At 43.4% G+C, this 22,884-nt stretch overlaps 2 protein-coding genes across 4 annotated transcripts in view; both read left to right on the top strand.

The window, feature by feature from the left end:
• SAP30BP (SAP30 binding protein) overlaps window positions 1–939 on the top strand; it is a 42,918-nt gene extending 41,979 nt beyond the window's left edge. The window contains exons 10-11 of the mRNA XM_027873011.1: window positions 48–132; window positions 426–939. Of these exons, the coding sequence (XP_027728812.1) occupies window positions 48–132; window positions 426–607 (267 nt within the window). The 3' untranslated portion in view covers window positions 608–939. The remainder of the gene's footprint in view (window positions 1–47; window positions 133–425) is intronic.
• An 18,180-nt stretch (window positions 940–19,119) lies between these two features.
• The window catches only part of ITGB4 (integrin subunit beta 4), a 45,820-nt gene continuing 42,055 nt past the window's right edge, over window positions 19,120–22,884 (top strand). For all 3 annotated transcript variants that reach the window (XM_027872787.1, XM_027872786.1, XM_027872785.1), the window contains exon 1: window positions 19,120–19,202. The gene's annotated coding sequence lies outside the window, so the exon portion shown is untranslated. The remainder of the gene's footprint in view (window positions 19,203–22,884) is intronic.

The following is a 22,884-nucleotide window of genomic DNA, read 5'->3' as shown; positions in this document are numbered from 1 at the left end:
CAGATAGCTTGCTACATCTCTCATTCTTCCTCCCTTTCCCTTTCTAGATTGAGTTTGTGACAGGCACCAAGAAGGGCACCACGACCAATGCCGCTGCCACTACAACCACCACAGCCAGCACCGCAGCGACAGGTAACAAGGAGCTTTCCTCGCATTCTCCAAGACATTGAGGCCCCCTGCCCCCTGATTCGCCAAAGAGAAAATTAGAGAGGCTTATTGAGGGCGCAGGGTCACCACGATCCCCAGATAATGCTGGGAACCTGGGTGTGACCCAGCCTGACCAGTGTTGGGGACACACAGCCTATGGCTGGAGCAAGACAGTGAGGTCTTTCTGGATCACACAGGGCAGGTCATCTGCATGGAAACAGAGGATTGGTTTTTGTGTAGTATGCGTTTAGACGTTTTCTCTTTGGCTTTTCATCTAGATGCTCAGAAGAGAAAGAGTAAGTGGGATTCTGCTATCCCGGTGACGACAATAGCCCAGCCTACTATCCTTACCACCACAGCCACCCTGCCAGCCGTTGTCACTGTGACAACAAGTGCTAGTGGCTCCAAGACCACCGTCATCTCAGCCGTGGGCACCATTGTGAAGAAAGCCAAGCAGTGATGGACCTGCTGCAGGGTTGGACATACTTCTTGTTGAAGGACAGGAAATGCTACCCCAGGACCTTGCCAAGACTGTGACCCCAAGATGTGGAGTGCCCCTTTGGACACAGCAACCCATGCAGTCACTGGACTAAGGCTTTCCAAAGAGCTTCCCATCAACTGGAGATGGATTTCTCACGATCCTCACAAAACATTCTCTTTCTAGTCCTGGTGAGAGAATCTGTTGCCGAGTCATCCAAAAGGACCCTTATTGCCAATCCAGGGCAGTACAGACTGCTTTCAGCCATGTTAATTTGGCATCTATTGCTCTATTAAAAGTGCTATATCAATATAGCCCAGCATCCCAGGTAGTTTCTTGTTCTACAGACTCAGTCCTTAAACAAATGTGAAATTTTGCCCTGGAGGCTTTGATGACAGAGCGAGCGGGCGGGGCAGCATTTGTGCTCCTATAGTATATGTGGGGAGGAGGGATTCATGCAGAGGGAATGGCTGAGTCCAAGGCACTGGTAGGGAGAAGAGTGGCCAAGGAATTTTCTATAGACACAACTGAAGCTAGTACCTAGTACCCTTTCCACCTTTAGTAGTAGGGTTGAGGATAAAGAGGAAAGTATAGCAGAGAGCGGGTACAGAGCCAACTACCCTTCTGTCATTGGATACCCTGAACATTGAACCTTGTCAAGGAGCTATTCCTGTTATTCCCCACCCTTTTTTCCTCTCTTTCTCTCTCTCCTCTCTCCACCTGTGGGGGATGTATAGAAACTCCCCCGGCCACTTCTCAAGTTCACAGTAAGTTAGGCTTGCCAATTGTGGGTCAAAGTTGTTACTGACTGGTCAAGTATAATTTGGGGGAGGTGGGCTTGGTTTGGTAGAGCTCTGGTTGAAGGGTGTGGCATTCTCTCCATTGCTGATACTGCTCTCCCAAGCCCTTTGGTACCTAGTGTGCTCCTGGCCTTTCAGTCTCTAAAGTAGCCTGAGAGATGAATCACCTCCGCTGTGGTGGGGTAGTTGTTCATTGTTTACATAAAAGTATCTCGTGTGAGAATTCCTAGCCGCCCCACCCTTCCTCTCCCCTTGTTATCTCTGCCCTACAGCCACCTCTAGAGCTGTTCCCTGTTTTAAACTAGGTTTCCCAGCCTAATCCCAGAGGGAAATCTTTTATTTTTATTTTTCTCTCTGGTAACTAAGCTTTGCACTTTGCGGGGAAAGCTGAAGCGAAGGAAACTACGTTGTGAAGAACAGTATCATTTCCATGATGCAGAGAGCCCTGCTTAAGGCCTGGGTACTTTCCTGAAGCAGGTCTCATGCAGTACTCAGAGCCAGAGCCTTGTTAGGCACCTCGACTCTAGTTTCTGACTCCCCGTCATTCTTCCCCCATTCAGCTGGCCCCACATGCTCACTTGGCATGTACCAGCCTGGCCTGGAACTCTCCCTTGAAGAACCGATCCAGCTGAGCACCCCTGTCTGCCTTGCCTTGTGTGACTTGACTCGTCTCATCGTTCAACTGCTACCTTGTATGAAGGCCAGCAACTGTAATGGTAACTGCCCTTCCAAGCTAGCTAAGTGTGTGTAGACCACCATTATCTGTGGTATTTGGGGGCAATACAAAAAGGCATTGCCCACAAGGACAGTTCACAGGCTTTGTAATGAGCATGAAACCTTGCCGACTGTCTTAGCTTGAGTTGCATTCTTGGTATTAGATATGGGTCGGTATCTTGCAGATGTGGTTGCCTGTGACTTTTGGGTATCTATAATTGAGGTCTAAAAACAGAGTCAGTGTCTTCCCCTGTGTCCACCATTGAGAACATTAGGGGATTATGGGCTTCATTAAGCATTTGACTGAGGCTCCACTCACGGGAATTCAGAAGCCCCCTGTAAGTCTATTTGGCTCCAGTTATGTATTCCATGTGCCCAGGAAAGACCCAGACCAAAACCTGAAATCCAGATACCATCTCCACATACCAGAGACAACAAATAAAGAGGTAGTGTCTGTCCCTCCCCAAACTTCCCCCACATACATGATTTCCTCCTATCAGACTTTGTGACAAGGGTCTAGCCCTGGAGAGACAACTGTGCTGCTGCCCACCTTGCCCGGCCCCAGGAGGATCACAGAATTTTAGAACTGGAAAAGGCCTTACAAGTCATCTAGCCCACTTCTCCCATTTTACAGATTAAGCAGCAAAAATGCAACTCAACATTTAATAAGCAGTGTTAGGCACTGGCAGGGATACAGAGACAAATAAAGCTGTGGCTCTGCCCTCTAGGAATTCATAATCTTATGGGAAAGATAAAAGAGTCAAATAAGAATAACCTACATTAGGATTTGTGTTAAATGTGTGAGAGGTATTTGAACAGAAGGGTTATGTAATCAGAGCTGTACATTAAGATTTTCTGGTAGCAGTGTCCTTTGGGGAGAGGAGAAGTTGGAGGCAGAGGCCGCTTAAAATCCTATTGATAAGGTGGAGAAAGCAGGAGGCAATGAATCCAAGCCTGATTTAGGGAGGCGACAATGGAAAAGGAACGGAGCAACAGAAAAGGATGTATTGGGATAGATAGACTAAACAAGGGAGGCAGGTAGGGCAAGAGAATGAATGATGGTGTCAGGCATGACAAGTTTAGACCCTGGGTGGGGAGTCTGAGGAAGGTTTTGGGGGAGTGCCTTGCCAAGTTCTAGGGAAGCAGAGGTGTTAAGTATAGCTATGTCTTTGTACCTACGTGCCAGTGAAAGGGATGACAGTAGCTTAAGGGTATAACAGAATTCAGGGAACGATCTTTAGAATAAGGAGGAAATCCGAGGCATGAAATGGAGTGAGGGAGTTGCTAAAAATGGAGACTAATGAAAGCAAAGAGTAAGGACAGATTTGGGAGCTCTAAGGAGTAGAGTTGAGGGAGTTCACATCAGATGGCTCTGATAGTAGGCAAGGCCATCTGCTATTAAGAGTAGAAGAGTTGGGGAAAGGAGGAAGCTTTATTAGTTTGGTGCTGTTGGCACGGGGAAGGCTTTTAGGACTAAGAATGGAGATACGGCAGTGAGCCCCCATCTGAAATTCCAGTGGCATGGGTGTAGGATAGATTGAATCAACTTGCTTTCGTTATTTTCTAGCAGGGCTTGTCAGCCCTGCCTGGAGCAGACCAGGAGAAGGATTTGTATGGTGTATGGGAAGAGAGAGGAAGGTCAAGAGGATGAAAGTTTCAAGGGTGGATAAAAGTACATTGTTGAAATGATTGACCAGGAGGTCAAGAATGGGTAGGAAGGCTAGTGAAGCCAGAACACTGGTGATGAACTGAGAGAGGGAGGGGCCCACCCGAGGAAGAGAAGTCAGAATTGGGGAACAGCAGGAGCAGTGAGAGTGAGGGTGTGTGAGAGATTAGTGAGAGGGCAATTTCAGAGTTCAATGTCTTGGAGATGGAGCACTTCCCAGGGGAATTCTAAGGTGTGGCTTTGAATCTTCAACTGCCTACTGGAACATTTCCAACTGAATGTCCCATAGGCAACTCAAACTCATCATCAAAAAAATGCCTTCCCTATTTCTATTGAGGACACCACCATCCTTCCACTGCCCAGGTTGGCAGTCATTCTTGACTCTTCACTCCCTGTTCCCAGTCAGCTGCCAAGTCCTATTGATTCTGCCTCCACAATCTCTTGCATCTGGTCCCTTTCTGTCTCCTCCCGTAGCCACCACCCTGGTTCAAGCCCTCATCACTGCTCCATCATATGATTGTAGTAGTTTCCTTCTTAGCTGGTTGTCCTGCCTCTAGTCCGTCATCCCCTTTCCAAGCTGCCTGACGCACAGTGGCCAAATTGACATTCCGAAAGCCCAGGTCTTCAGCAGCAGTTCCTCATGCCTCTAGAATAAAATAGGAATTCTTCTGTTTGGCATTTCAATCCTTTCCCAATTTGGCTTCAGCCTATATTTTCAGATTTGTTCCTTGTTACTCCTCACCTCATGAGCTCTTTTGCAGCCAGGCTAACCTGCTGGCCTGCCCTGGCACCTGACATTCCACCTCCTGGCACCATACTGGAGGCACGCTTCGCCCTCCTTGGATGTTACCTCCACCAGGTTTTTCTCAATCTCTCCGGTTCAATGTTCTCCACCAAAAAAATTTGTATCTTTTGTATATCCTTTGTATTTACTTTTCTGTGTATATTTTATTATCTCTTCCCCCTCAGTAGAATGTAAGCTCTTTGGGGGCAGGGCCTGTTATTTGTCTTTGTATCCTCAGTGCCTAGCATAGTGCCTTACAAGTAAAATGAAGGTACTAAATGCTTACTAAGTTGGATTGAATTCTGCTGGGGGATGGCTATGAAATAAAGCTAGGAGTTGAAGGTTGAGAGATTGTGAGCCCAGTGTATCATCAATATGAATATTTAATTCAACATGTATTAATCAGTGTGGGCACTGTGCAAGGGGCTGAGGATGCAGTGAAGAAATAAGCATCCCTGCCCTGAAGAGGCTTATAATCTAGCACAGTAGGAACCATATCAGTATAATGCAAGTTAAGTTGATACAAAGAAGTGGTCCATAGAAAGTGCTATGAGGAACCTGAGGAGGGTATGATCATTTCCAGCTAGTGGATCAGGAAGGCTTGATAGAGGGGGTGGGACTTGAGTTGGGCCTTGAAGGAAAGGAAAGATTTCAACAGAGATAGACTGGGGAAGGGGGTAACCTATTGCAGGAACTGGGCATGCTATAAAGCTAAATGTGGAGCTACGAGAAGGGAAGGTCTAGATTAAGGTTTGCTTATTCTAGACCCCCTTCTGTCTCCTAGCAGAGAGATCAGAACTTGTTCAGATGCTGGGATGGATTTGGACACGGTATCCCCAGAAGCCAGCTGAAATCCTCAACACAGAAGTGTCTTTTATCTGGGATACATCAGTTCCCTCAAGAAGAGGGCCAACGAGGACAGATTGAGGAAGTTGAGGAAGTTCACATCAGATGGCCTTAGGAGCTAGGGAAGAAAGAGTCAGCTCACTGGACAGCTATTCACTTCAAGATCCACCATAGATAGACACTGCAAAGGATTCACGGAGCCACCAGTTCATTGCCTCTGATTCCCCTGTCAGGATCTGCCCCTGAACCTGGCCTGCACAAGCCATCTCCCTCAGGCTGCTTTCAGCATGCCGAACGATTTCCTTTATATACAAAGGAGGTTTTCCTCTATGTTTTTCCCAGGCCCTCGCCCCCAAATCCTTCCACATGCTGCAAGCCGGCAGATTGTGCAGACCAACAAGCATCTTAATAAGTTCCTACTATGGGCCCGCATGGTGCTAAGTGCTGAGGATACCAAGAATGGGGAAAAAAAAAAACCAACCCCTGCGCTCAAGGAGCTCATTCTACTGGGGGAGACAACATGCAAAGATACGGTAGAATAGCCTTTTCCATGAGATTGTCAGAGAGGGGTCAGAAAAGGAGCATAGAAAAATCTATGTGGTCATTACTCTCAGGAATTAGGTACTTTTCTAGGCGGGAGCTTAGACTCTCACCCACATATGGGAGTGAAAATAGAGGCAACAGCAAAAATCTAGACACAGAATGGTTACCCGTCCACTGGGGGATGGCTGAACAAATTGCAGTCTAGTAATGTAATGGAAAACTGTCGTGCTTTGATAGGAGAAATTCAGAGAAATGTTGGAAGACCTGGAGGAGGTGCTGCAGGGTGAAGAAAGAAGCAAGAGAAAATAAAATAACTAGAATACCATAACTGAAAATGACCTGAACACTCGATCCTCAGAGCACAGATGATGAAATGTATTTCCTCTTGGCAGTGAGGCAAGAGATTATGGCCAACATAGTAGGTTTGTTGGTAGATTTTTCTTGTTTTTCTTTGTTATAAGAAGAGTTCAATGAAGGAGAATGGAGAAATAACTGGTGCAAAAATAATAGTAATAGCTAGCATTTATGTAATGTTTTACAAATATTTTATCCTCACAGCAACCTGGAAGGTAGATGCTATTATGATCTCCATTTTACAGGAAGAAACTGAAGCAGACAAAGGTCAAGTGACTTGCCCAGGGTCACACAATTTGTAAGTCTCTGAGGCAGGATTTGAACTCAGATCTTCTTGACTATAGGTGCAGTGCTTTTTTCTACTTTGCCACTGCCCTGCCCATAAAACAAAAGGCATCAATGAAAGAAGACCTTTTCTGATGCTCCTTGCCCCATCTCCCCCAATCTCAACAGTTGTGTTCTCTCTTTCTCCCTCTTGAAATTACTAAATATATTTCTTTCTGTGCTTTGTATTTACCTATCTGTGTGCACATGTCTGCAGAATAGAATGGAAATTCCTTGAGGTCAGAATCTGTTTCATTTTTGTTTTTGTCTCTCCCAGAGCTTAGCACACTGCTTTTGCATGTAGAGATGTTCAATAGTTGTTGAATTGAATTAAAAAAAAAAAAAATAGAAACAAATCTAACCATTGAAACTGCCTCAAAAGAAAGGACTTCTATGGTCCCTTCCAACTCCAAATCTATGAACCTATGACCAGACTAAGTAAGTACAATGATGTAAGTGCTTCCTGGGCATTTTGGCTTTGAGCAATTACCTGAATTCCTGTAACCAGTTCATTTGTTTTCCAGCTTTGGAAACCTTTTGTTGTTCAAACTCCCAGTGTGGAAATCCTCTTCACCAGATGTGGATGCAACAACTCATGTCTGCCTTCAAAGGGTATATGTCCTAGGTGTGCCAGGTATGCCCAGGCACACACTGATGTCTCAAAATTTTGATGTTTTGTCTTGCTTTTAAAGTTTGTGTTTTTAAAGGAAAGTTTAGTTGTGTATCTTTTAAAATTAAGTTTAGTTAAGTTTTAATTTCTTTAGTTTGGTGAATAAAAATAATGTTCATCAAATGTTTGCCTTAAAAATACACTCTCAAGAGAAATGATGGGAAAACGTGGGACAAAAGAGGTTTAGCAGTACCAGATTTCAAACAATACTACAAAGAAATAGTCATCCAAACAGTTTAGTCCTGGCTAAAAAAAAATAGAAAAATCAATCAGTGGAACAGATTAGGAATACTGCATATAGAAGCAAATCACAGAAATGCGGTGTAGACCAAGATCTCCCACCACATACTACAATAATGTTTAGTATTTTATTTTATTTTTCCCCACTTAGCTGTAAGAACAGTTTTTAACATTTATTTTTAAAACGTTGAGTTCCAAATTCTCTCCGTTCTTCCTCCATACCACAATAATAACAGCTAGCATTTATGTAGCGAAGTGCTTTATATGTACTATTTATTTGATCCTCACAACCCTAGGAAATAGTGCTGTTATTATTCCCCCCCTTTATAGATGAGGAAACTGAGAAGTTAAGTGACTTTCCCAGGGCATACAGTTCATATGTACTTGAGGCAGGATTCAAATTCAGGTCTTCTGACTACAGGCCTAGTGCTCTATCACTGTTCCACCTACTTGCCTTAATAAATTCAAAATGGATTCATGATTTAGATATAAAAGGCCATAGAAATAAATTAGAGGAGGCATTATTATTTTTATTATTAGTAGAGGCAATTAGGTGGCACAGTGGATAGAGTACTGGGCCTGGAGTCAGGAAGACCAGAATTCAAATCCAGCCTCAGACAAGTACAAACTGCAAGACCCTGGGCAAGTCCCTTAACCTCTGCTACAGTTCCATCTACTGTAACATGGGGATAATACCACCCACCTCAACAGGATTTTTGTGAGGATCAAATGAGATGATATTTATAAAGCAGTTAGCGCAGTGCCTGGCACACAGGTAGTAGATGCTTAAATTCCCTTTCCCTTCTCAGCCACATTAGCAAGGAAGAAAATACCTTTAATAACTACAGAGTTTGTAACCAATTCACAACCAGACAAGAGACAGAGAGGATCACAGAAGACAGTGGAAAGTTTTGAGTCTATGGAATTGTTAAGTTTTTTTTTTATTGTCTGCATTTTTTTAATTAGTATTTTATTTTTCCCCAGTTACATGTCAAAAACAACTTGTCTTTGAAACTTTGAGTTCCAAATTCTCTCCCTTCTTCTCTCCCCACCCCCCCCATTGAGAAGGCAAGTAGTTCAATATAGGTTATACATGTGTACTCACGCAAAATATATCCATAATGTCATGTTGTGAAAGAAAACAGAGACAAAAACAAAACCAAACCCTCAAGAAAAATAAAGAAAGTAAAAAAAAAAGTATGCTTCAATCTGCATTCAGACGTCATCAGTTCTTTCTCTGGCGAGGGATAGCATTTTTCACGGTAAGTTCTTCACAGTTGGCTTGGATCATTGTTTTGCCAAGAATAGCTAAGTCATTCACAGCCGATCATCGAACAATATTGCTGTTATTTTGTACACGGTACGTTTCACTTTGCATCAGTTTATGTAAGTCTTTCCAGGTTTTTCCGAGAGCCTCCTCATCATTTCTTAGAGCACAATAGTATTCCATCATAATCACATACCACAATTTATTTAGCCATTCCCCAATTGATGAGCATCCCTTCAATTTCCAATTCTTAGCCACCAGAAAAGAGCTGCTATAAATATTTTTATACATATAAGTCCTTTTCCTTTTTTTTTTAATCTCTTGGGCCACAGACCCAGTAGTGGTATTGCTAGGTCAAAGGCTATGCATAGTTTTATAGCCCTTTGGGCATAGTTCCAAATTGCTCTGCGGAATGATTGAATCCGTTCACAGCTCCACCAACAGTGCATTAATGTCTCATTTTTCCCATATCCCCTCCAACATTTGTTATTTTCCTTTTCTGTCCTATTAGCCAATCTAATAGGTATGAGGTAGGTCCTCAGAATTGTTTTGATTTGCATTTCTCCAATCAATAAGTGATTTAGAGCATTTTTGACATGGCTATAGATAACTTTGATTACTTCATTTGAAAACTGTTCATATCTTTTGATCATTCATCAGTTGGGGAATGGCTCTTACTTTTATAAATTTGATACAGTTCTCTATATGTTTGAGAAATGAAGCCTTTATCAGAGAAACCTGCTTCAAAATTTTTTTCACAGTTATTATTGTTAATTATATTTCCCTCCATATTCTGTCCTCCCTCAATTATTCTGTTCTCTCTCTCCTTTCACCCTGTCCCTCCTCAAAAGTGTTTTGTTTCTGACTATTCCCTCCCCTAGTCTGCTGTACCTTCTATCACCACCCCCTTCTATCCCCTTCCTTTCCTACTTAACACTGTAAAAGCTTTTTTTTTTATGTGAGGTAGAAATCAAGTTTTTTTCTTTTCTTTCTTTCTTTTTTTTTTTTTTTTTGGCGAGGCAGTTGGGATTAAGTTACTTGCCCAGAGTCACACAGCTAGTAAGTGTCAAATGTCTGGTCTGAGACTGGATTTGAACTCAGGTCCTCCTGATTCCAGGGCTGGTGCTCTATCTACTACGCCACCTAGCTACCCCAAAATTGTTAAGTTTTTGCACAAACAAATCAATTCAGTTAAAATTAGAAAGGAAAAAATTAATTGGGGAAAAAAATCTTTGTAGCAAACATCCCTGATAAAGGTATGATTTTAATATGTAGATGTACACATATGTATATATGAACTGATTGAAATATAGAAAAATTACAAGCATTTGCCAATAAACAAATGGTCAAAAGCTATAAACAGACAATTCTCAAAGGAAAACATATAAACAAAATATCAACAGCTATATAAAAAATACTCCAAATCACTAATTAAAGAAATTGCAAATTAAACTCTTAGATTGCACCTCACACCTGTCAGACTAATAAAGGTGACGATATAAAATGACAGTTGTTGGAAGGGCTATAGGAAGACAGGCTGATTCACTGTTGAAGGTGTAAATTGGTACCACCACTTTTTTTTTTTTTGACAGAGGCAATCAGAATTAAGTGACTTGCCCAGGGTCACACAGCTAATGTCAAGTGTCTGAGGTCAGAACTCAAGTTCTTTTGACTCCAGGGCCAGTGCTTTAGCTGCCCCTGCCACTACTCTTGAAAGCAATTTGGAACTATGCACTAAAGCTATTAAACTGTGCCTTTGATCCCATGATACCAAGTAATTAGGCCTGTCCTCCAAAAAGATCAGAGAAAGAGGAACCAAACCCATGTATACAAAGAAGTAACAACTCTGCTGAAACAACAAAACAACTGGAAACTGGGTGAACAGCAACTGGGTAATGACTGAGCAAATTATGGTCTGTAGCCATATACCATGATTATGGATAGATAATGGAACAGCGTAAGGAATAGTGAAAGGGAAGTTTGGAGAGAAACCTGGGAAAACTTGTATGAACTGATACTGATGAAATGAGCAAAACTGGGAGAACAGTTTATATGACAACGACATTGTAAAGAAAAACGATTTTGAAAGCTTTAACTCTAATCAATGGAGTGACCAATGACAACTCAAGAGGACTGATGAGGTATACACTCAACTTTCAGCAGAAGGAGATGGATTCAGTATACAGAATGAGATTGAGTTATTTTTATATATATATATATATATATATATATATATATTTTAGACATGGTAAACAAATTTCTTCACTTGACTGTGTTTAATATAATTGTGGGAGTTGGGGGAGAAAGGTGATTGGGAGGAAAGTTAGTGTTATTGTTGCCAAAAAAAAAGAGAAGAAAAGAGAGTCACTGAAGCATTTTTAAAATGAACAGAAGAAAACGGAAGAAATTCAGAATTAAAGAAGCAGAGCAGCTTTGAAAGTAATGTGCTGAACTCTGATCAACACAACAACCAACCACAATTCCAAAGAACTTGTGATGAAACATGCCATCCACCTCCACATAAAAAGCTGGACCGAGAGTGCAGATTGAAGCATATTTTCTGTTTGTTTTTTTTTTTTTATTTCTTGGAACATGACCAGTGCAGAAATTTATTCTTCATGTCTATACATATTTGTAATGGGTTTTATTTTTTTCTTGACTTCTTAGAAAATGGGGAAGAGAGTTGAGAGGAAATTTGAAAAGGAAAATAAAACAAAATTAAATTTAAAAATGTGTTGAATGTATTATACTTTATTAGTGTGGTTTAACAAAACAAGTGACATGGATGAAAGATTCACAGTTTCATATATTAAAGCCTCTTTTTCTGTTCCACTTTGTATATGAAAATGTTCTCTTGGTGGGGAAGGTGGAGGGAAGGGAATTCATTAAGTTCAAAATGAAAAAAAAAAATTTTCCAAGAAAAATGAAAATTCCATGGGTGCACACCCTAATAAAATATGTTGCCCACATCTATGTTTATAAGCTCAGAGACTTGTCTAGGTCACTGAAAGGTTAAGCAGTTTTATCCATGGTCACACACATCAGAGATAGGCCTTAAGTACATCCCTCCTGATTGTATCCATTAATCCATGCTGCCTCTTGTCCTTCTAAGAAGTGTTGTTTTCACCTGTGAACCCTAAAGCTTCCACTGGATCCCCTGCTGAACTCCAACTCTGGCAATGTACCAATACCACCTGCCCCTGAACTGGACTCTCAGATGGCCTGTACTGTACCTCCTCTTTCAGGTCACCACAACACCACATTCCAAGAAATCGAGCCTTGAGGGACTGCCTTGAACCCTGAATCATCTGCCTTCCTGGACTCATTCCACTATGGTTGACATCCAACCACCATTTATTCCTTCCTTGGCTCTCCTTTCCTTTTTTATGTCTGGGCTCTATTAGTGTTTGATGCTTTTTGCCGGGAAGGTAGGAATAGTCCCTAATTCCATCCCTTCCCAACACCTCGCTACTGAAGAAAACATACCTTTCCCCTACCACAGGTGTGTTCTCCCTTACTCTCAATTACCTCCACACTATTGGCCAGTCTCAGTGTTCCATCCTAGACTTGCATGAACCTTTGACTCTGCCCCGAGACAGCTCATGTGACTGCCTGGAATTAGGAGATCTGAGTACAAATCCAACTTCAGGCACTAGTTGTATGACCCTGGACAAGTCACTTAACCTCTTCCTCAGTTTCCTCAACTGTAAAATGTCAGTAATAATAGCACCTACCTCCTAGGGTTGTTGAGAAGGTCAAATGAGATAATATTTGTAAAAGTGCATAGCAGACATAGTAGGCACTATATAAATACTTATTCCTTTTCCCTTTGGAATGCCTGCTCCATAATTAAAAAACTTCATTTCAACTGAAACTTTTTCCTCTCATCTTCTGGCACTCATGAGACCTGACTCCCAAAAACATCACCTTCTTGGCCACGCTCTGTGGCACTGGCTACTCTTTCTCTCCTACCCCCAAATCACTGGTCATGGTGGGGAGTCAGAATACTCATTTCCAGTTGCCACTCCCAGACTCTCCCTCTACCACCACCACTCACCATTTTCTTCACTTTTGAGGTTCACATAATCCAAATTTGTCATCCAATCCATATCAAACTCCCAAGTCATTTCCCCTCCTTTCTCAATCAGATCAGTATCGGGGGCAGCTGGGTGGTGCTGTGGATGAATACCAGCCATGGAGTCAGGAGAACCTGAGTTCAAATCCGGTCTCAGACACTTGACACTCACTATCTGTGTGACCCTGGGCAAGTCACTTAGCCCTAATTGCCTCACCAAAAAAAAAAGAAGGAAAAAAAAATCAGGTCAGTGTCTAGCTCATTGTGTTTCCACCTCAACTGGTGCCCTCATACTAGAAGATTTCAGCATAAGTGTTGAGGTTCTTTTCAAGTACTCTAATTTCCCAGTTCCTCAACATACTCAGTTACCTCACCTTGTAATTCTCAGCTCAGCCTAATCTACACAAAGAGATAGACCCTTGATCTTGCCATCACCCACATTCTATGTTCATGAACTCTGAAATTCCTTTATCTTATTATAATCTTTTATCATTCCATCTTCCCTTTGCCTTCTGATCCCTAACCCTGTTCTTCATCTTCAACTGGATCTCCAGTTTCTCCACCTTGCAGTTCTTTCCCAAGCCATCACTCCTGCCCCAGCTACCCTCTCTACCCTTTCCAGTCTAAGGCCTTAGGTCAACCAGTTCAACTCAACACTGTTCTTCTCAGATTCCTTCTTCCCCTGTTCCTGGGTCCTATCCCTGATGATACCTTGCCAAACCCCAATCCTGAATTGCTTCTATTATCGGATTTCTTTACTCCTATTTACATGATCATAGCTGGAAAAAAAAATCACAAATCTGTGCTTCATCTTCACCTTGGCCCTCACTACATCAAGGCAATCCTTCTACTCCCAAACTGATTTTCTATCCCACTCTCCACAGTGGCTGTTCCAAACCCTCACTGTCTTCAAGCCTAACCCCTCCCTCTCAGTCAAGGACCTTGCCTCATAATTCACTGAAAAGCTTGAGGGAACTCACAAAGAACTCCCTCTTCTCCCCTTCTCATCTCACATCCCTCTGACATCGTATTCTATCTTGTCTTTAATTCCAGTCTCTGGGAAAGGGGTGGCCCTTCTCTTTGCCAAGGCCAACCCATCCAAATGAATCTTTGATTCTATCTCCTCTCATCTTCTCCAGCAGATTGTCCCTACGTTCATCCTCTCTCATCTTCTGTTTCTCTTCCTTGATGTCTACAAACATACCTATGTCTCTCCCATCCTCCAAAAACTTTATCTTATCCTACTCTCCCTGCTATCTCTCCTCTCTTTCTCTGTTACATTCCTTGAAAGAGTCACCTAAGTGAATCAATGAAGTAATATATGGAAAGTGCTTAGAGCCCTTGAGAATGTAGAATCTGAAAAAAAATAACATTCTTCTCATTATTACTGCCATAATGGCTAATTTTGTTTCTTGAATCTTGTTGTGATATATGGATTGTTTCATTTCTGCTCCTGGAAATCAGGCACAGTATTAAAAATTGTTGGTTCTTGGTTCCTCATACAAACAGTTTAATGCAGCTAACAACTTATTTTAGAATGATCATATACTTTATAAATTGTAAATTTCATTTTTCAAAACCATATTTCACTGGAACATGTTGAAGCTGGGAAGTTGAAGTCAAAATGTAAAGATTTTTCCTTGTTCTGTTTACTTTAGTTCTATTTCTAATTTTTTTTTATTTTTCCCATTTAAATAGTATTTTATTTTTTCTAATTACATATAAAGACAATTTTTAACATTCATTTTTTATAAAATTTTAAGTTCCAAATTTTCTCCCTCCCTTCTTGAGATGCTAAAAAATTTGATATAGGTTATATATGTGTAATCATGTAAAACATATTTCCATGTTAGTCATGTCATGAAAGAAGAAACACAACAAAAGGAAAAAAACATGAAAAAAAATAAAGGAAGTGAAAATAGTACACTTCAATCTGCATTCAGACTCCATCAGTTCTTTCTCTGGATGTGGATAGCATTTTCCATCATGAGTCTTTTGGAATTGTCTTTGAGCATTGTATTGCTGAGAAGAGCTAAGTCAGTCATCACACAATGTTACTGTTAACTGTATACAATGTTCTTCTGGTTCTGGTCACTTCGCTTTGCATCAGTTCATGTAAGACTTCCCAGGTTTTTCTGAAATTTGCCTGTCATTTCTTATAGCACAATAGTATTCCATTACATTTGTATGCCACAACTTGTTCAACCATTCCCCAATTGATGGGCATCCCCTCAATTTCCCATTCTTTGCCACCACAAAAAGAGCTGTTATAAATATTTTTGAACATATGGGTCCTTTTCCCTTTTTTATGATGTCTTTGGGATACAGACCTAGTAGTGGTATTGCCGGGTAAAAGGGTATGCACAGTTATGCATATAAAAAATTAATGTTAAAAATTGTCTTTACATGTAATTAGTTTGATTGCTATTTGGGCATAGTTCCAAATTGCTCTCCATATTTCTATATCTATTAAAGGAATTTCCACTAGCTAAAAAAAAAAGTCAAGTATGTTTGGCCTCCACTTCCTCTTTTCTTACTCTCTCCTAAACCCCGTCTAATTTGGCTTTCCCCTTTATCATTCAACTCAAACTGTTCTCTCCAAAATTACTAGTGATCTTTTAATCGGCAAATCTACAGGTCTTTTCTCAACCTTCATCCCACTTGACCTCTCTGCCACATTTTACCCTGATACTAATACCTGGATACTCTCTCCCCTCTGGGTTTTTTTTTTTTTTTTTAACCTTCCTTTCTCTTGGTTCTCTTCCTACTTATCCAGGACTGCTCAGTCATTTTGGCTGGATGTTCATCCTGATCATACCCCCTAACTGTGGGCATCCTGTGATGCTCTATCCTGGGCTCTCTTTTCTCTTTATAGTCTCCTAGAGGAGGGAAGAGGAAGGGAATGAGCATTTATTAGGCACCTATTATGTGCCAGGCATTGAGATATTACAAATATCTTGTTTTGGTCATCACGATGATCCTGTGAGGTAGGTGCTTTTATTATCCCCATTTTACAGTTGAGGAAACTGAGACTGAGAGAAGTTAAGTATGTATCTGAGGCTAGATTTGAATTCTGCTCTTCCTGCCTCCAGGCACAGAGCTTTATCCACTGTACCACCTAGTTGGTAGTGCATACCATCTCTTTTGGGTTCAATAATCAATTACCTGAAAATGTTTTCCAAATCTATATATACCTTATTCTCTCTTCTGAGCTCCAATCCCACATCTCAAACTGCCTATCGAACATTTCAAACTTGACTTCTTGTATTCATCTCAAATCCAACATTATCAAAAATTCTTCCCAACTTTCCTATTACAGTTGAAGGCACTACTAATCTACCAACTATTCCTCATTCTCAGTAACCCCACATAGCCAATCAGTTGTCTAATCTTGTCATTTTTACATTCACAACAATTCTCATATACATCCTCTTTTCTCCACTCACATAGCCATGGCCCCGGTAACAGCTCTTACTGCCTTCCACCTAGAATATTGCAATACCTTCTAAATGGTCTCCCTGTGCCTGCAGTCTCTACCCCTTCCAATCCATCCTCCACTCAACTGCCACAGGGATTTTGTTAAAGTGCAGGTCTGATTGTGTCACCCCTACTCTATGAACTGCAGTGGCTCTCTATTACCTTTTGAATCAAATATAAAGACCCCTTGCACTTTACAGTCCCCTTGTTGGATCCTCACAACAACCCTGAGAGGTAGGTGCTATTATTATCTTCATTTTACAGATGAGGAAACTGAGGCAAACAGGTTAAATGAAATGCTCAGGGTCACACAGCTAGCAAGTATGGGAGGCTAGGTTTGCCCTGGGGAGTCTTCTAGGTCCAGTGCTCTGCTCCACAAAGTAATTTTGGTGGTAGGGGAAGAGACCAAATAAGAGGGGGTATTAAGACAAAGCCTCGTGCAGGGGGTGTCTTCTGAGCTAAGCTTTGATGGAAGTAAGGGGGGCAGGCAGCTAGGTGGCACAGTGGATAGAGCACCGGCCCTGAAGTCAGGAGGACCTGAGTTCAAATTCGGCCTCGGACCAAACACTTAACACTTACTAGCTTTGTGACCCTGGGCAAGTCACTCAACCCCAATTGCGTAAAAATAATAAAAAAAAAAAGAATGAAGGAAGTAAGGGATTCTTTGAGGTAGAGGTGAGGAAGGAGTGCATTGCAGATATGGGGAATATACCTTGCTTCACATTTATACAGTGACTTAACTTCTTCAAAGTGCTTTCACATAATTCAGTGTAAGTAATTATTAAACTCCTGTGCTATAGAGAAGGACGGCTAGGTGGCACAGTGGATAGATTTGGATTCAGGAAGACTCATCGTCGAGTTCAAATCCCACTTCAGACACTTACTAACTAACTGTGTGACCCTGGGTGAGTCACTTAACCCCTTTGGCCTCAGTTTCCTCATCTGTAAAATGAGCTGGAGAAGAAAATGGCAAACCACTCCAGTATCTTTGCCAAGAAAACCCTACATGGCGTCACGAAGAGTCGGACAGGACTGAAAGGACTGAACAACAGAACGCTATGCAGAGTACTGTGCCAGGCACTGGAAGAGATGCATCTTTTAGTGAAAGCACAGTCTCTGCCCTCCCAGAACTTACAATACAGTAGGAGATGACATACACACAGAAAACTATGAAACAAAATGTTATTTAAGTACATAAGACAGGTGCAATATAACATGTAAGGTTCAAGGGAGAAAACGCCAACACCAACAAGCAGAGGGACCTGGAAAACTCCTTGGAAGGGTGGCATTCGAATTGGTTTTTGAGGAACAGGTAGAAATTCAATGGGCAGGGTATTGCATGCACAGGAAATAGCATTAGCAAAGGCATGGAGGCAAGACATCACAAGATATTTGCAAGGGACAGTGAACAATCCAGCTTGTTTGGCTCATAGTATCTGCGGAGGGGAGTGGTAAGAGGCTAAATAAGTATCATGGCTCCAAGTTGCAGCAGCCCAGGCATACATCATTTCATTTGATCCCCACACCAGAGAGCTCTATGAGGTAGGCAGAGGAGGTATTGTCCCCATTTTATAAATGAAGGGACTGAGGCTCAGAGATTATGACCTGGATAGCGGCTTCATGGGAAAGGTCTTCTACTTTCTTACTCCAATATTCTCTCTCTCTCTCTCTTTTTTTTTTTTTTTTTGGCTAGGCAATGGGGTTAAGTGACTTGCCCAGAGTCACACAGCTAGCAAGTGTTATGTGTCTGAGGTCGGATTTAAACTCAGGTCCTCCTGAGTCCAGGGCCGGTGTTCTATCCATTGCGCCACCTATGTTCTCTCCGCACTGCACCAAGTCCCCATGGAAGAGCCCAAACTCCCCGACTTTGTCCCAGACTTGGTAAATCCAAATTCCCTTACCAGACTAGCAAGATGGGGAAAGGGGCACAGTTGTCAGCATCCCCCTCCAACAGAAAGTGGGACCTGCACATTTGGGTCACCTTTTAATGATAATTCAGAGCTGAGAGGTGGGGACTATTGCAGAACAGTCTTAGGAGACGTTTAATTATCCCCAGGCACCAGCCTTGGAAGTCTGGAAGAAAAGCTCCGAGGACAGTGAGGAGGAGCCAGAGGGGACAGTGGTTAGCAAATGAGCTTTTCAGAAGTTGGCAGCAAGTCGGAGCAGCCCAGGCACCTGAGCTCAGGAGCCCAGGAGTTCAACGGGGAAGCCTCTGCTGAGTGAGTCCCCCAAGCTGGTGGAAAGGGTGGGAGAGGGAAGGCTGACTCCTCCTCTTCTGTTCTGAAAACAAAACCTTCTCTCTTCCTCCCCATCCTTCACCTCCCCACTCAGTACGGAGCAGGGACTGGGAGCTGTTTCCACTCCCCCGCCCCTTCGATCAGTCCTGCTCCCACCTCCCCCCACCCCGCCTGCTACGTCCCAGTGCCCACGGGGCGGGGTGATGCCCTGCTGCAACACCAGCCCTTTTCCTGGAGGGGCGGGGGGGTGCAGCCTAGAGGAGACGGCGGAGCTCGGCTCTTGCCTGAACAGGTGTGCATCGCACAGGAATGCGTGCTGAGTGACTCACCAGCGCCCTCCTACCTGAGCCGGATAAAGCTGCCTCTTCTCTGCCCACCCCAATGTCTCTCTGTTCCCTTCCTCCTTTCTTTCCTCCCTCCCTCCTTCCCTCTCTGACAGTGTCGTGCGCTCTCTCTCTTTAACACACACGCACACACACACTCACACATACATATACTCACACACAGGAGAGCAGCTCCCAATAGCCAGGGAGGAGGGGGAAAGACAATCAGAAGCAGAAAGGAGGAGACCCCAGCAAAGGTATGTCAAGTCTGCCAACTGCTGCCCCACTTCTCCTAGGGGCTGGGCACTGGGGCAGGGGAGGGGGAAAGGAGGCTGGGGTGGGAAGAGGGAGGCTGGGGGCCACAGGGCTTGGCCGCGGCTGCCTCCAGAAAAGTTCCTGCAGGAACTTTGCCTAGGAGTGCAGGAATGCGTGCAAGGTGGGTGGGTGGATTTAATTAGCCGCCCACCATCACCCCCCAGAGCAGTGTGAAGCTGCTCCCCAAACGCTTTTACACTCTGGTGGGGGCTGGGAGATATCTGACAGGGTCTTTTGTTCCCTCTCATCCCCTTCCTGAAAGGTTGGCATTTGCCAACGCCCTGTACTCAGTGGCTCTGGCACCTTATGGCCAGTCCTGCCAGTGGAATAATGGCTTTCCCCAGGAAGTAATAGGGGAGCAGTGGAGGGCTTCTGGAATTAAGCTGATCTGGGCATTCCAGGGGGCTGTGAGCTCAAACGGGAGGTGGTGGGGAGGGAACAAGGAGGAAGAAGCATGGCCCCTAAGCCTTGGCTCCACCAGAGAGAATAACAACTGAACTTCTCTAGGCGTTAAAGTTTGCCAAGTGCTTCTCCCACGGAACTGTGAGCCTTACAACAGCCCTGTGAGGTAGGAGGTCCTCTGGGCATTATTAGTTCCATTTTACAGATAAGGAAACTGAGGCTCAGAGAAATTAACTACTGGCACACAGCTAATAAGTGTCAAAAGTGGGATTTGAACCCAAGTCTTCTGATTCCAGATCTAGCACTCTAACCAGGGGTGAGAGGGAAGGGAGAGGTGTAGTTGACTCATTTTGGAAGGAAAGCATTGAGGAATGCTCAATTGGCCCTACGTGGGAGAAGCCCAAGGGGTGCCGATGGTTGGAGGGGTGCTCCTACTCTGACCTTCAGTCAGTATATGTCCCCTGATCCTTTTTTCCCCTTTGCCAAACCTCATACCTCCCCTTCTTTCAAAATCTGCTCCAGATTTACCTACTTGAAGAAGTTTTCCAAGATTAATGCCCCCACCCTGCCCATGCTCTACCTCTGGTCCCTCTGATCATTACTATAGCACCACCCACCACCACTGTTCCAGGAAGCTTCCCCTTTCCCCAAAGGCCCTTCCACAATGAAGAAGATGCCCTGGTGGGTTATGTTGCTGCATCTGGGTCTCTGTCCTTTATCCACAAAGCTTTGAGCCTCACAACAGTCCCAGGGGTGGGGGAAGGGGGACCGTAAAGGACTGTTTCTTCTCCTCCAGCTCCATTTCTGCTCTGTCTGACTGTTGTTATTCTTCCAGGCAGGACAGTGATGACTGGGTATCCTTAAGGAATCTAGGGGGTAGTACAGAGAGAGGAGTTAGATTGACATGAGGAAATTCCTAACTATGAACACAGGATAGCCTGGAATGAAGCTGGGATGCGGGAACAGAGGGATCTGGAGGTCCAGGCTTAGTCATTTTTTTGTTGTTAAACTCTGTTTCCTGAGCATATGTGGCTAAGAGCACCACAGCCACAGAGTTTCAGAGGCAGAATTAGACTGTAGCTTTGGTAGCAATACTTGGGGTCTGAGACGGAGACCCAACCAATCCTTCCAGGCTCAACTAAGAGGCAGCCTCCCTCAGGCAGAGCACCGCAGGACAGCTCTTCATGGGGAGGGGTAGAGGGAATGAGAGTAGGAGTAGATGTTATCTTCAAGAGGCCTACCTCTAAGTACCCTTCCTAACCTCAGGGACTTCAGCCCGCAGCACCTATACATACAGAGCCAGCACATGTGTTCTCTGAAGGAAGTATGTCTGTCTACGGGCACAAGTTTGTAGGTCACATATGTGTGTGTTCAAATGTTCATTATGTGTGACAGTGAGAAGTAGCAGTCAGGGGACCACTGTTCTCATCTAGGCTGTCCATCTCAGGAAGGTAATTACCTAAAATAATAACCTAAATTTTATTGCCCACATTCTGCCTGGGTAGGAGCACATTTAAAGCCCCCTGAAATATAGCTACATGGCACAGTAGATAGAGCAGTGGGCCTGGAGTCAGGAAGACCTGAGTTTAAATGTGGCATTAGATACTTACTAGCTGTGTGACCCTGGGCAAGTCACTTAACCCTGTTTGCCTCAGTTTCCTCATCTGTAAAATGAGCTGGAAGAGAAAATGGCAAACCACCGCAGTATCTTTGCCAAGAAAACCCCAGATGGGGTCATGAAGAGTCAGACACGACTGGGAAAAAACTGAACAACAAAATATGCCTGGCTCCTTCATATCAGAAAAAAGAAAAAAAAGAAAAAAAAAACTCTGACACAAGGGTTGCCTCTGGAAAATGGGTCTTTAATAAGACCAGCCTGGCTCTACCTCACAGAGTTTGTTATGAGGGTCAAATGAGATAATTCCCATGAAAGAGCTCTGTAGATTGTAAAGGGCAGTCGACTTTTAAGGGGTTATTGTGAAGATTTGTGGTACACTGGAAAAAACTCTGGCCTTGGCATCGGAAATCCTGTCCCTGGGACTGACTAGCTGGGTGACCTTGGGCAAAATAGTCTATCTACAAAATAAAAAGGTTACACAAAATATAAAACTCTTTGTTCACTTTAAAGTACCGTATCAATGTTGGTCGTTATCATCTTGGAAGTGCTCTAAGGTCCCTTCCAACTAGGATGTCCTGGGATCCTTGTATAATACCGCCCATAGGTGTGCGTCTGCCTTACTTCATTGTAAGTAAGGGTGGGTATGGGTGCGGCATTTTACAAACCCCATGGCTTCTAGGAAGCCATTTCACCCCACAGTCCACACCCAGACTGGCTCAGGCATTACCCATCCTACGGTTATTTGCTCCTTTCTTACCCTTAGGCAAGGGTTTTTTCCTCTTTCCTGGTCTCTGGCCCCATGGAGCTCCCTCTACCTCTGGACTGGATAGAATATTAATATAATCATTGCAGCCTCCATGACCTTTGGAACCCCAGGACTGGCACGAGTTGAAGGGACCACTCCCATTAGACCCAAGCACTAGTCTGACAAGAGGCTGAGCCCTTCTTTCCTGAACCTTCAGTCACACACCTCTCACACTGGCCCCTAACAGCTGAGCTCTCCCAAGGGAGTTCTCCCACTGAATTAAGAAGCATCTTTACTCTGCTGCTTTGGGCAAGTAAGTCGCTTCATCTCTCTGAGACTCAGTCCCTTTCTTTCTGAAATGGGATAATCTTTTTAAAGTACTGGGAACAATGGATAGAGTGCCAGACCTGGGGTCAAGAAAATCTATCTTTGTGAGATTAAATCTAGCCTCAGACACTTACTAGCTGTGTGACCCTGGGCAAGTCACTTTCACCCTGTTTACCTCAGTTTCCTCATCTGTAAAATGAGCTGAAAAGGAAATGGCAAACAAACCACTTCAGTATCTTTGCCAAGAAAACCCCAAATGGGATCACAGAAAGTCGGACATGACTAAAAAATGACTCAATAACAATTTAAAGCACTTTCCTAACTTGAAAGGGCAATATAAGTTGCTTCTGTTATTATTATGAAAAGGTCGGATCAGAAAATCTTTCAGTTCCCTTGCAGTCCTAAGTCCTTTAACTGCAGGAGATCCACCCCACAGACTAGAGCTGTAACTAGGGATTCTTTCACTCAGGGCTGGCACTGGAGGGAGATGAGTTTACAACAGCAAAGCCCACTGTCCAGTGGTGGAAAGGAC

Source organism: Vombatus ursinus, unplaced genomic scaffold, assembly GCF_900497805.2.
Source record: "Vombatus ursinus unplaced genomic scaffold, bare-nosed wombat genome assembly UNPS02014801.1, whole genome shotgun sequence".
NCBI lineage: Eukaryota > Metazoa > Chordata > Mammalia > Diprotodontia > Vombatidae > Vombatus > Vombatus ursinus.
This window is presented reverse-complemented; position numbering and strand designations above follow the sequence as displayed.